This window comes from Cervus canadensis, chromosome 2, assembly GCF_019320065.1.
Source record: "Cervus canadensis isolate Bull #8, Minnesota chromosome 2, ASM1932006v1, whole genome shotgun sequence".
Lineage (NCBI taxonomy): Eukaryota > Metazoa > Chordata > Mammalia > Artiodactyla > Cervidae > Cervus > Cervus canadensis.
The window spans coordinates 113,916,365-113,930,451 of record NC_057387.1 but is presented as its reverse complement, the minus strand read 5'-3'; the positions used below and the strand labels follow the sequence as shown (position 1 = coordinate 113,930,451).

The 14,087-nt window shown below is 65.8% G+C and overlaps 1 protein-coding gene across 3 annotated transcripts; it reads right to left on the bottom strand.

Annotated features, from left to right (window-relative positions):
- Positions 1–2,926: 2,926 nt before the first annotated feature.
- On the bottom strand, positions 2,927–13,590 carry CAPN10 (calpain 10). 3 transcript variants are annotated; one of them, XM_043462171.1, is made up of 12 exons: positions 13,244–13,590; positions 10,964–11,095; positions 9,434–9,630; positions 8,517–8,734; positions 7,494–7,635; positions 6,986–7,152; positions 6,534–6,754; positions 5,834–6,036; positions 5,495–5,750; positions 3,893–4,092; positions 3,429–3,474; positions 2,927–3,233 (listed from the first exon to the last, which is right to left on the bottom strand). In XM_043462171.1, the coding sequence occupies exons 1-12, from the start codon at positions 13,367–13,369 to the stop codon at positions 3,204–3,206; spliced, it is 1,938 nt and encodes a 645-aa protein (XP_043318106.1). In that variant the 5' UTR covers positions 13,370–13,590; the 3' UTR covers positions 2,927–3,203. The 3 variants fall into 3 exon arrangements, with proteins under 3 accessions (XP_043318106.1, XP_043318105.1, XP_043318107.1); XM_043462170.1 differs by lacking the exon at positions 13,244–13,590 and adding an exon at positions 11,233–13,218; XM_043462172.1 differs by lacking the exons at positions 2,927–3,233; positions 3,429–3,474; positions 5,495–5,750; positions 13,244–13,590 and adding an exon at positions 11,233–13,221 and having other exon boundaries at positions 3,902–4,092.
- Positions 13,591–14,087: the final 497 nt, after the last annotated feature.

Below are 14,087 nucleotides of genomic sequence, written 5' to 3'. Positions count from 1 at the left end.
CCAGGCCCTCCCAGAGCCCGGGGTCTTGCCTTCTGCAGCCCCACTCAGCCCGGGAACTCTGCGCTGGGCCTCAGGGCAGGAATCAGATGTGACATTAGACAGGCCCGAGGATTCTAACGCATCAGCACCTCCACCCAGGGCAGGAGGGGACGGGCTCAGATGGTGGGGACCTCTGAGGGCAGGTCCCTGTCCCTCGTCAGCAGACACTTCCAGACCGAGGACTCCAGGGCAAACCAAAGGGGAAGAGGCTGGACAGGGGACAGGCCAGAGCCTGCCCACACTTCCAGCAAGGACACTGGAGCCCAGAGAGCACGAGCTGCTCTGTGACGGCTCAGCTAGAAGGTGGCTGCCCCGACTGGAACCGGCCTGCCCGGCACGGAGGCTGGCCTGGGGAAGGAAAGGCCCCCTCAGCTCCGTGGGCTGGTGCCTCTTGCGAAAGGATGGTGTAACAGCTGGTGCAGGCCCAGGGGCTGACGGTGGGAGGGGGCCTGGTGCAAGGGGCACGGAGACAACCCCCGATGGCGCCCTGCCTCTCCGCGCCCAGATACCGCTTCCTCTGGCTCGGGGGCTGAGGCCGGCACCCATTGCCCCAGGCGGTCGCTGCCTTCCCATCTACAGTGACCGTGGTCCTGGCCTTCACCCGACTCCGCCGTGGGACCCTGACGGCCCGAGGGGAACCGAGGAGAACCGTGGGTCACCCCTTGGGCGCCTGGGGAAAAGCTGGCAGCGTTCCATCCTCCTTCTGGGGTTCTGGCGCCTTGCCCGGGGCTGAGGGGCTGATGGTGACGGGCGGTGGGTAGCATCTTCCTTTTCAGGCTTCTTTGGAAGGGGAGTGATCTGCAGGGCCTCTGCCTGAAGCCCCGGCTCTCTGTTCTCACTGAAGCCACCAGCCTCCCAGGACCAAGCGGGGAAGGAAAGGAGGTGGGAAAAGCCAGAGCTGAGACGCAGTGGCTGGCTCAAGGGCGCCCCCAGAGGCCCCCCGATGGCCCGGGGAGGGAGCAGGCAGCCGGGGCTGGCCCGAGGGAGCAGTGTCTGGCCCACGGCTGGCTTGCAGTGAAATTGGTCATCCGGCCGGGGCTGTCGGGCAGGGGTGAGCTGGCCAACCGCAGAGGCCTCTGAGGCTGGGGGGACCTGCGGGTCTGGAGAGATTTCCTGCTCCTCGCCCCCGGCCCCCACCCCAGCTGATCTCAGGATGAGTTCTTCGAGGCGGCAGCAGCAGCTGCAAACAGCACACCCCGTGGAGGCTCAGAGAGAAGTTCCACCCCAGGGAAGCCCTCGGCCCGAGGCCTAGGAACCAAAAGAAAACCCCGTAGGCTTGGGGCTTAACCACAGATGCTGACGTCTCCAACTCTGGGAGCTGGACGTCTGTGGTCGGGGGCCAGGCCAGGTTGGTTCTTGGCGGAGACCCCGTCCAGGCTTGCAGGCGGGCTTCCATGTGCCCACATGAAGCCCTGCTCTTTCTCCTGAGGATGCCTGAGGTCAACACCTTCCCAGAAGACCTGCGTTTAAGCCCCACGCGGGCCCCCAGGTGCAAACCTCAGATCTCCTTCCCTTGTAAACATCCTGCACCCCAGACTTGTTTGTGTCAGCCTCTACAGTCTGAGAAGAGGTGATACCATGGGGTTCGGAGCCGGGTCACCCACCGGCCCTGGGGGCACCAAGACGGCGGCCCTGGCACAGACGTGGTCTTGTCCTGTCCGGGCGCTGTTTGACCGGGTGGATTGGGGAGGGGCCGAGGGGGCAGTGGGTTTGAGATGCAGGAACAGGAGCAGCTCCAGGGGATGGGCCAGGGGTGAGGCTGCCGCTGGCCGCGAAGGGAGCAGTCCCAGAGCAGGGCGGGAGCAGGCCTGGGCCCGCTGACTACAGAGGTGGTCGGGCCCCAGAGGAAGGCCACCTCCCCCGTGAGTGTGCAGGACAGACTCCCCACGTGCTGCCACCACCAGGCCGGCGGGCCCTCGCTCTGTGGCCGTGCTCAGGGAGGGGCGGGGAGGACCAGGCCCCAGGCACTCAGGCCCACAGCTGACACTGCCGCCGCACCGCGGCGGGACACAGCGAGCTGCTGACCGTGCACCCTTGCCAGGACCGCTCACGGGGGCGATGGGATCACTTCCTGTTCTCCAAGCACGAAACTGGGACGGCCGCGTGCAGAAGTCCAACTCCCTCTCTGGGGTTGGAGCCCAGGCGGGAAGGCCAGGGGAGAGACTGATGCCTCTGCCCTGCCCCCCAGACAACAAATCACAGACGGTACCTCGGGGAGGGTGGGAACGGGGACCCCCTCGAGGCGCTCAAGGTGTGGGGTGGTCCCCTCAGGGGCAGTGGTCCCACCCTATCTCCCCCTGACTCACAGCCAGGGTTTCCAGGGACACCGCCTGCTCCCAAGGAGCTGCAGGCAAGTCAGGAATGGGCAGGAAGACCTCCCGCCAGGACCAGAGGCCCTGCAGCCCCTCCCAGGAAATGACGTTGTAACTCCGGACAAGGAGCCCAACTGGCCAGGCACCCTGATCACGCTGACAACACGGTGCAGAGTCAGGGGACGCGTGGGGACAGGAGACACGCCAGGCCAAGGCCAGGGCCCCGCACTCCCAAGTGGTTAGGGGTTTAGAGGCCTGGGGTCGAGGCCTGCAGGGACACCCCCACCGAGTCACGAGCAGAGGACTGAACCCTGTACCTCCAACATGGCCACTGGGCACCTGGGGGCGCGTCCACACCTGAGTGCCACCGGCTGGGAGACCAGAAGACTGGAGGTGGTGGGGGGACCTCGTGTGGATGGGCACCCCCCACCGCTCCCACCCAAGACCTGTCATGCGCCCGTCTTCTCACCTCCTCCCCTCACCAGCCCCGCCCCGCTGGGCCCCAGTCACCCCCCGCATGTCAGCGGCCGGTGGGAGCCCCCACCTGCTCCTGCCGACCACCTGAACCAGCTGGACGCTGCTTGATACTCGTGTTTATTTATAAACGTGATCCTAAAAACGTTTCTAACAAATAGTTCAAACAGGATCTGTCTCGACGTGCTCCTCTGCTGTACGGCCTGTCTCCAGGACAGCGGAGAGACCGCGTGGAGATTCCAGAGGCTCAGTCACGAGGACCCTGGTGCCCGTCTGGGCTCTTCCCGCGACTCCCACTGGACCCCAGGACTGCTGCTTCTAGGATGCACACAGGCCGGCCGCCGTGGGTCACCAGAGCCCGCACACAGGGTCAGCCGCTCAGGCTTTCATCACTGCCATGAAGGAGGCCTGCAGGAGGAGGGGCGAGGGCTGGGAGGCGCTGTCCCGGCTGGCAGGTGAAGACCACCCCCCTCGCCTGTCCCGGGGCTGTCTCCACCCTGAGAATCTCTGCCTGGGGCCCGCGGGGTGGCTGCAGGGAAGGGCTGGGAAGCAGCTAAGACCCAGGGCACTGGGAGGGCCCTCCCCTGTGGGCCCCACACGCACCTCCTGGAGCGGCTGCCCCAGCATCTCCTGGCTGTGAATGGAGCGCCTGCGGGAGAGAACGCCACTGTCATCTGGGCCTCCCGCACCCCGGGGGCGGGGGGCAGTGAGCTCCAGGCTTGTCACCCCAGGCCTCCCCGCATCCCAGGGGCGGGGGCAGTGAGCTCCAGGCCCGTCACCCTGGGCCTCCCCGCACCCCGGGGGCGGGGGCAGTGAGCTCCAGGCTTGTCACCCCGGGCCTCCCTGCATCCCAGGGGTGGGGGGCAGTGAGCTCCAGGCCCCTCACCCTGGGCCTCCCGCACACCGGGGCGGGTGGGGCGCGGGGGGCAGTGAGCTTCAGGGCCGTCAGCTCTCCTCACAGGCCTCGTGCTCTGCGGGACAGGTGTGAGTCGGGATGTGTGGGTGACTGGGGGGGAACCAGGGGGACACGCACAGGCACAGGGCACGCGCAGAGCCCCGGTGCCCACCTGTCGATTCTGGTCTCCACGGTCACTGTGAAGGCGCCCTCTGTGTCCGGCAGGTAGGTGGAGGGCACGATGTGGTAGGCACCGGCGGGCAGGTGGCAGAGCCGGCTCACCTCCTGGGCGTAGCAGTGCGGCACGCAGCTCAGCAGAGGCTCCTGCAGCAGCAGGGAGGGCGCGTCCTGGCCCCTGCTGTCCGCTGGAACCTGGGGGAGGCCGGGGCTCAGACGGGGGACCCGCCTGTGGGCGACCAAACCGGCTGCGGCCGCCAGGACTGCAAGGGCCAGTCCCTTCCTGCAACCTCGACCTGGCTTCCTTCCCAGCGAGGCCGCCCTGGCTGGGGGCAGCTGGCAGTCTGCCTGGCCGTCGTCACATGCCAGGCGCCTCACTAGACCCCACCACCCACGTGGCCCCGTGCCCGGGGACCTGCAGAAGCGCCGCCGTGCCGGCCCCCCCAGGCGGGCACCTCACTGTCCATGCACTGGCCCCTCTCCCGCAGCCCCTGGGGACCTGCCCTGGGGAGCATGGCCACAGCATGGTGCCCACGACTGTCGGGACCCCAAGGGCACAGGGAAGAGCCGCCCCCACCCAGGCCCCACGACGGCACGGCTCTGGCCCACCTTCTGGACCACACCCTCCTCGGGACACCAGGCCCTGCCCAGCCCCATCCTCAAGCGGGGCCCCCATAAGGGGTGGGGAGTTTGCGACCTCTGGCACTGCACTTCCCCCCACACTCCAACCGCAGGTCTGCAAAGCACGTCCTGCCTGCATTTCAGAAGGGCGGACTGAAGCTGGGAACGCACTCTGGGTGGCACTGTGACTTCCTGGCCTTCTCGCGGCCGCCTGCCACCAGATCCTCGGTGGCCCCCAGGACCCAGGAGCAGTCTCTCCTCTGTGGGGCCCCGGCTCCCGGCCGCGTGGGGTTGGGGAAATGGCACTCTCTCCCGAGAGCGTCCCTTCTCTCCTGTCTGGGACTTGGCCTGCCTTGAGCTACTGGGCCCTGAGTGCCTCGGGGCCCCACTCTACGTCCCCTTTCTGATCTGGAAGCCCTCACTGGGTGGGTGGCGCATCCGTCTGTCCAGCTGAGGCGGTGTGGGCTGCCCCCCTCCCTGTCCCGACAAGCCCAAGCCCCCACTGGTCCAGGCACTGGAGAGGGGCCAGGGATTCCCGTGGCTTCAGGGAGGCGGCTGCTCGACCCTGTGCCCACCGCGCCCTGTGGGGGCTCCTGGCTGGAGGCGCCTTTCTGAGGGCAGCTCAGGACTCCAGGGGGAGTCCCTGGGGGCTCAGCTGGTAAAGAATCCACCTGCGATGCGGGAGACCTAGGTTCCATCCCTGGCTTGGGAAGATCCCCTGGAGAAGGGAAAGGTACCCACTCCAGTATTCTGGCCGTGAGAATCCAGGTCGCAAAGAGTTGGTCACAACTGAGCCACTTTCACACCTCGCACAGGACCCAGGCGTCCAGCTGCTCTGGGCCCAGGTGAGCGGCCAGGGCTGCCTGAGCTGACCGGTGACCCCGCGACCCCCGTGGGCTACAGACTCTAGGAGAGCGGGACAGGAGTCTCGCAGGGGCTGGATGACGCAGGCAGACCCCACCCGCCCGGTGCCTGCCTGGAAGACGTGGAAGCCGATGGGGAGGCACTGGCGGTCGCCGCAGTGCTGGCGGAGGGAAATGCGCACGCAGCGCGGGCCCGCGCCCTCCGGCACCGACAGGGGGAAGCGGGGGTTGCTGGGGTAGGAGGCGAAGTTGCGGCTGCCCCCCGCGGTCCGGCCGACTCTCCAGGAGCCCCGCAGCCGCACGGTCTCCCACTCGCCCGCCGGCGGGACCTCCCGGGGGGCGGGGCCCGGGGCGGCCGGCTGGACGGCGCTGCGGAGACAGGCAGGAGGCGCTGGTGAGCGAGCCCGGAGCCCGCGGGAGCCGCCCGGCCACGCCCCCTGCCCCGCCCTCACCTGAGCGCGACTCTCCCGGTGGAGAAGACCCGGAGCAGGAACTGCCCCGGCACGTCCTTCAGGAAGGTGCTGGGCACAGCCAGGTAGAAGCCCGGGCCGAGCTCACAGCGCAGGTGCACCTCGCGGTCATAGGCATGGCATGCGGTGCCCGCCACCGGCGGCGCAGACAGGGCCCTGGGCAGGTTGACCCGCCGCTTCTCCACCTGCAGGGGAGGCCCCAGAGCGCCTGTCAGAGCCAGGGAGGCCCCTGCTCCGCCCCCAGCAGAGGCCTCCCCTTTGAGCACCCAGGCCTTCAGGGCCCTCCCTGAGAACCTGCGCCTTGCCCTCAGCCCCGGAGTCAGCGGCTGCGTCCCACGTGAGACGCACATGCCGGTAAAGACATGTGGCTGACGCCACCTGGGCCTGCCAGGCTTGCCAGCGACTCTGTGACCCAAGACACCGGGACCTCCCATCCGCATTGGAGGGAAGGGGCTGAGGGAGCGGACACTGGCCAGGACCACCCCCTGGAGCCCTCGCAGCCCCGCCAGGCTGTTTCCGCGCTGTTTGCCTTTGGCCAGGAGACACACCCAGGCTGGGGGGAGGGAGGCAAGTCCTGTGGACTCAGATCTGATGGGGTGGGGGTGGAAAGGGCAGGCGGGGGGCTCCGGGGGCTCAGGCCTCCACGTCCCATGGGGTGGGGCACCAGGCCCAGGCGGGCTACCTTCCAGAGGTGCAGGCCCACGGCCTGGTAGTCTCTGCCAGGGAGGCCGGCTGCACGCACCCGGGGCCTCTGCAGGACACCCACGTACACCTCGCTGGGCTCGCAGACCCGCAGCCAGAACTTGGGGTTGCTGGGGAAGCCGCTGTTGTTCCGACAGCCTCCCGCCGACTGGCCCTTGACCCAGGCCCCGGGCAGCTCCTGAGTGTGGCATAGCACCTTTCCTGGGCAGGAATGCACCGCTCAGCCGCGGGGACGGGGTTCCCCTCACGCCCCCAGCCCCAACTTGGCGTCAGGAGCCCCGCACCATGAGGACATCCCACCCGGCCACCTGTCCCCCTGGGCAGCAGGGATGGGACCAGCGCTCCGCCCTCAAGAGAAGCCGGGTGGCGAGAGGGGCGCCGGGTGGCCCACCCCACTTCAGAGGGCGGGCGGTCTCTCCGGGCCTCCCTCACCTGAGTGCAGGCTCTGCAGGTGGCCAGCCTCCGTGCTGGGGAAGCCAATGGTGACCTCGTCAAACTCCCGCAGAAACTCGTCCTCCTCCACCCAGAACTCCCCATCCTGCAGCTGAGACAGCAGCTCCACCTGGACCGCCGGCTCCACCTGGCTCCACCCTTCACCCCTGCAAGGAACCCCCTTCAGCGGAGCGGAGGCCTGGGAGCAAGCACCCACCTGCAGCCCAGGGGGCATCCTCCGTCCGTGGGTGCCCTCAGGACAGGCCCTGCCTCTCAGCGTCGCTGGGGTCGCGGGGCCCAGCACGAAGCCAGCCTCCCAAGGCCGTCTGGGGCCCTGCACAGAGCAGGTGCCAAGTGGGCCTTGCCAGAGACCAAACACTGTCCTGACCACGGTCCAAGCCACAGGCAGCAGGCACACGCACGGTCAAGAGGGCTCTTGGCCACGGCGGCCCCCTTACCGCCGCCCACCACCCACAGACGGAGACCCAGAGCTCCCGCCCGCACTCACCCCTCCCTCCAGGGCCCCTGCCAGCACCGCCGGCCCCAGGGGTTCTGAATGCGCAGCAGCAGGACGCTCCGGCCGGCCCGATCCTGGAGCTCTCGCAGATCCGACACGATAAAAGCGTGAAACTCGCCCAGCTCCCGGGTCCCTGGGGGAGGAACAGCCGTAAAGTCCACACGCCGAGCGGACACAGGCCCGCCTCCTTGCCTGGGTCACACAGCCCGCCAGCTGCACTGCCAGGGCACTGAATCCTGACCACAGTGGGCCAGTCAACTGGGATGTGACCTGGTCCAGCGTGGGGCCACTGGGAGCGCGTGGCCTTGGATTTGGGCTCAGCTGCCACCAGGCCTGCAAACCATTGCCTTCTTTGGGCCTCGGTCCTCGCCCAGATGACACTTTGGACAAAAGTCCCATTACAAAAATAATCTTAAATATGAAAGCAATTGTGCACAAAGATGCTCACCGTGATGTCATCTATAACAGCATGAAACTGGAAAGTCCTTAAATATCAGACACTAAGGGATGGATTCAGAAAAACGTGGCAGATACGGGGATAAAGCAGGACCCTGACAAAGTTCACGCAGCACACAGAAAGTGACACCTAACACAGAACACACGCGTCTCACGAAGAAAACTGAGAAAGGGCAGTAACAAGTCAGAGTAGTCACGTTTGGGTGACTTTGTCTTTCAACAGACTTGCTTCGTGAGCACGCATATCACTAACGTGGAAACCTAAGCGCTGGTTTTGCCTGGTCACTAGCCGGGCCAGAGATGATGCCACCACTCTGCGTTCGGGGACCCCAGTGCAGACACCCCTCTCGCCCTGGAGGCCAGTCCTGGTCAAGGGAAGGTGGGACACTGCCCTCCGGAGAAGCCCGGTCAGAAGGGAAGGTCACACCCGGGACACCAGCTCTGAGGACAAAGGTCCTCTCTCGACTCAGTCCCAACAGGATCTGAGTACAAAGCTCGGGCAGGAGGCAGCGAGGGCTCAGGCATGCCGCCCGCGAGGCCGCCGCCCGCTCCCCCTACCTGTCCTGGGGCCGAGCACCGAGCAGCTCAGCAGACAGCGGTCCTTCAAGCTGAGCAGATGCCGGCAAGTCCTGCGTTCCGCGCCACGGGGCCTGTCCTGCTGGCCACTGGTTCCGGCCACGTCCTTCAGGTTCCACCTTTCGGCCAGGCCGCCAGTGAGGTCCACCAGGGCGTCTGCCACCTGCCCCGCCCACAGCTGTTCATAGGAGCCGTGGACCCTAGGGAGACAGCCAGGTGGCGTGAGGCCCGGCACTGGGCCCTCAGCCCTCCTGTCCCCCCATGGTCTGCCTCTGACCCACCTCGATCACCTCTCTTTCCACCCCGCCCTGTCCCCACCACGTCCAGGCACAAGCTCGCCTCCAGGCAGAAGGCCCACAACGGGCACCAGCAGGAGTGGGCACAGTGGCCATGAGCATCCACCCCTCCGCCTCTCACGATCAAGGCCCTCGGCCCGACGTGAGGTTGATGGAGGGGCTCACTCCTGCCATGGAGGTTCACCTCCCGACCCAGCCTCCTTCAGCACGACCACCAGCGTCCAGGGAGTGCATCCATGGTCTCAGGACCACAACAGACAAGTCTGACACCTTGGACACCTCACTCCTTCCCAGCCACCTGCAGAGAGGCCGCCTGTCCCCAGGGTGAGAACCAGGTGGACGGAGAGGCTTCTCTTGCTTGGGTTTGAGGAAAGAGAGAGGACGACATGCACCCTCTCTCTAGAGGCAATGCCCCTGTGCCTGACTGTGACGTGAGGGCAGGGAAGGGGGCGCGGACCGAGGCGACAGCAGCCTATGGGCCAAGCCTCAGCACTTCGGTCTCTGGACAGGCCAGCCCACCCTGGAGGCCCTCAGGGCCCACAAGGGCGCTGCGGCCCAGGACCCCCGCCCGCCCGCCCAGCCCCTCCACGCCAGCCGGCGTACTTGGCATAGACCTTCTCCAGTAAGGGGAGCCAGAACACATCCTCTCTCTGGCACCGGGAGAAGCAGAGTCTCCCTGCAAGACAAGGCAGACGGTCATCTATGGTCACCTCCACCCAGCGTCCAAACTGCCAGACTCGACAGGTGAAGGAGCCCCGGTACGTCTGGTCGAGCCAGTTCGGCTGTCCTGGAGGGAAGACCTAGCGTGCGTGGGAGGGGAGGCAAAAGGAGACGGTGAGAGAAGGCCCAGGCGGCATGTCCCGCGCCCTGGCCAGAGCGTGACTGCGCCGGATGCTGCACCCCCGGCACGCGCCTGGCTGTCCGGCTTGCGTGAACGCCACTTGGGGGACAGAAGGTCACAGACCTTCCAGTGAAAGGTGCCAGGGCCACTCTGAGCGACCATCGCCTCCGAGGCTCTAGCCAGCCATCATGAGCTCGTCCCCAGGGAGCGCGGGCCCTGAATCCACGACAAGCATGACTTCAGAGTCCTGCATGGCGGAGGAGGCACCTACCCAGGCTGGAGCCCGGGCACTCAGCTCCGCCAACACCCAGCTCATGTTCACGGTTGGGGCCGCGATTCCGGCCCAGGGCTGAGACAGGACGGGGTCTGCACCCACACGGCCCCGTTGGGTCCCGGCTCTGCCCTTGTCAGCTGGGACATGACCACAGTTTCAGCGCCTCGTTTGTAAGAGGGGGTCCAGGCCACCAAGGCCTGTGAGAATGAAAGCCGGCAACTGTGGTGGGCTTGGCCCAGCACTGGGGACATGGGAGCCGCTTGGAAAGCGGTCAACACTGCTGCTTTCACCAGTCACACTCAGCCAGGCCGCGAGTGCTCCTGGGGGAGTCTCAAGGGCCTCCTATTCCTGCGGGGTCCGCCTGCATCTGAAACAGTTCTAACCACCTTTGCCAATTTACGCTGGTGGTTTAGGCGCTTAATCGTGTCTCATTCTTGCAACCCCATGGCCTGTAGCCTGCCAGGCTCCTCTGTCCATGGGATTCTCTAGGCAAGAATACTGGAGTGGACTGGTATTTCTTTCTCCAATTTATATTCAAAACCTATAAGAAAAGAGAACCACCACCCCCACTAGCCAGAAAACTTACTCCAAACCCACACAGGATCCCTCAACCGACCCTCTCCTTCTTTGGGCCGGCATGTTTGTCTTTTTCTCCCAAAAGCCTGCCTGGGACTTCCCTGGTGGTCGGGGGCTAAGACTTCGCGCTCCCAACGCAGGGGGCTTGGGTTTGATCTAGCCTGGTCAAGGAACTAGATCCCACTTGCTGCAACTAAACCCAGCGCTGTCAAGTTAAAACTTATATATGTGTGTGTGTATGTATACATGTCACAAATACACGGCTGACCCAGGGCTTGGGAGGTGGTGGAGCAGGTGCAGCGGAAAGCACCCTGCCCGTCCCTGACGGAGAGGGGGCCGCTGGGCCCGATGGCGGAGGCCCCCCGCCCAACCCCGCTTCCTTCCTACGCAGTCAGACAGGAAGAGAGAGGAGGGGAGGCGGCCGCGGGCGGCAGGCAGACACCTGGTCCAGGAGGTGGCGGCTCTTCTGCAGGGCGGCACACGCACACAGGAACCAACAGTCTCCCAGCAGCCCTTGCTTCACCTGCCCTTCCTGCGGGCTACCTGCAAACAGCCGGGGCGTGGCGCAGATTTCCTGAAATAAAGAAAATCGTCCGGAGTGACACTGTGCTCGGGCTGGCCATGAAACCACAAGCAGAGGCCCCGTGTGACAGGGTTAGGGGAGGGGCTCTTCCGGTCACCCACGCTGCCCAAGAGGGCCAACAGGCTGACCTCTTGCGGCCGGTACCCGTCAGCCCCTCCAGGTTGCACATCAGCCCGTCCAGCTTGGCTTCTGGGCTCCCTATCTCCGCCCACCTTCCTTGATTGGCAAACTGCACCGCTCCCCCAACTCTGGACGAATCCCACCACCTCTGTGCAACAATGAAATGTTGGTCTAGAAAACGGTTTCCCTTTAAATTCACAAAGGCAGGTATCAAGGGGGTCTTCCATACTGCTTCTCTACAAGGCTCAGTTCTCCACACCCCAGATGAGTCGACCTTTCTCCTGCTCTCCTCAAAACACCCAGGTCCCTCTGAGCAGCGGCCTTGCCCGGGGCTCCACCAGAAGCCCCCTGACCCGACCCCTGCTGCTCTCAGTGCCTGAGTGCATCCACGGCCCCCCTCCCCCAGCCCTGCAGGCAGGATCCCACCAGCACAGGCCTGGGAGAGGAGGCCCGCCGCCTCTGAGATACTGTCCCTGGGCACTGCTTCCCCTCCGGGCGCTTCACCGACCGTCTCCTCCGAGAGCTGCTCCCCCACTTCCTCCCTCCTGTTTCTTGCATCACCCCCGTGCTTCCTAGCAGGTCTGCAGCCCCAAAGCCGCTTTGCATCAGTGTCACCTCCGTGTCGTCACCTCCCACGGGCATCCTCTGCGCGCCTCTTTCCTGACACAGCGGCATCAGAACGGCAGCTCCCCTGTGCCCAACAGCCCCCCTCCTGGCATCCACGGCTCCACGTGCTCCGGCTGTCCTCTCCCCTCACTGCCTGCTGCTTCTCAAGTCTGCTTGTCAAGGCACCTGCGGTTCCTTAAGGCTCGGTTCCAAGCTGTCTCTTCTTCTCTGCCCCTACTTTCTCCGAGATGTCCTCCCAGACTCCAGACAGTAAGCCATCTGTTCGGTCCCTGTTCCCAGGAGCATCGTCTAGCCCCGCTCCTCCTGAGCTCCTGGCTCTCACACCCACTTGCCTACCGTCAGTTCTGCTTGAACCTATGAGAGCAAAACCCAAGCCTACACTTCCAGCCCACCTCCTGTTTCTGCAGCACATCAACCAGGACCCCTATCCCCCCAGGTGCTCAGGCTAGAAATCTAGAAGTTCTTGATCCCCCCCCTTCATCCTCACCCTCTACTTCCAGGTGGTCACTAAGACCTATGAATCCTGCCTTGGACATCTCCCTTAATCACCCACGCCACAGCCCCAGCCTGAGGGCTGTCACACTAATGCGAGCCCCTGCCTCTTTCTCCAGGACCACTGCAGTGGCCCCCTGCACTCTTGCCCATTGCACACCTTGCTGAAGAGTGAGCTTCTTAAAACATAAATCCAACCAAATCACTCCTCTACTAAAAATACCCTAATGGCCTCCCATTGCACCTAGAGTCCACTGGCCCAGCCAATCAGGCTCTTTGCCCCTTGGCACCTCCATGACAAACAGGCCCTCGGTGCTGTCCAAGGAAAGCTAGTTCTGGCTCTCTTCCAGGGCGGGTGCATGCCGAGGTCTCCAAGACGGCTGCATGCGCTCGGGGAGAATGAGGTTGCTCCAGGGACAGCCTTATTCAGCGGATACGCCGTTTCTAAAGCTATCATCACAGCACTGGGCGAGAGCGTGCCTCTAAACTGCCACCTTGAGATGTTTACACCTGAAAGGGCATGACGTTCACCACACCAGCGTGCAGAATAAAACGGCCGTGGCTTTGCAGGCTCAGCCGGGCCCTTCCAGGGGAGCAGGAAAAACAGAGCAAGACCGCTTGTGGTCAGAAGAGCCTTGCAGACTAGAAGCCCTTCACAGCAGACCCAAGTTGGGCTGAGTTTGCCGTGTGCTGAAGCGCCACGCTCGCGGGGCCGTGAATCCCCTACAGAAGGAAGCGCTCGCAGGTGGGGGCTGTGAACTCGGGTCCGGCACACTCGGAGCGGGCTGTGGGGGTGGGCCGGGGAGCCTTCTCCTGGGGACAGCCGGAAGCCGGCCTGGAGACGCGGCGCGAGACCCCCGACAGCCCCGCGCGCTCCCCCTCCTCCCCCGCCCGCCCCACCTGGGGCCGCCTCCAGGTGATCTCCTCCCGGAACTGGGCCAGCGGCGTGGAGAAGCTGGAGAAGAGCGAGGAGTCCGAGGCCGGGAAGGCGGCGTCGCGGAAGAGCTCCTTGGCCGGCGCCCGCATCTTGGGCACCCCGGGCGCCCATCTGCAGCCCGCGACCCGGTGCCGAGCGCAGCAGAGCGGGCGCGCGGCCCCGGAGGGAAGGGCGAACCGGCCGCGCGCTGTCCCACTTGCCCGCGCCCCCTAGCCCGGCCCAGCTCGGCCCTCCGGCCCCCCGGCCCCCCGGCCCCCCGGCCCCCCAGCCCCGCGCCACCCACAGCGCCCGAAGGCCCGGGTGCGCGCCCGCCCCGTCGCCCCGGTAACCGTCGTCCCAGCAACCAACCAGGCGCGGTGCTCCTGGTCACGTGGCATGGTGGCCCCTCCCTCCGGGCGCCGGAAGTCGCGTCACCGAGCCGTGAGGCCTTGTCGGTTGTGCCTCTCCTTCCAGGGCTGGGGGGTGGGGGGGCGCTTGGTGGTGTCTCAGCCGAGACTCACGCCTGGAAGGCTGTCGCCGGCGCCTCCTCGGACCGGTGTGGTTCGGGCCGGGGTGTGGGGACGGCCTCCTGAGGCTGAAGGGACCGGAGAGGCCGCCTTGGACTACGTCGAGCCGCGGACTACAGGTCCCAGCATGCCGCGCTGCCTCCCACAATGCACTTCTCCCGGCCCCGCCGCAGGGGTGTCTGGGAGCCAACGGGACGCCCTCTGGAAGGCCGGCTGTGGGCCGTCCGCTGTCCGCCGCTACTGCGGCTGTGTGCTGGGGTCCGGGGAAGTGTGGCAACCCCGGGACGGCCGTCCCAGGCCT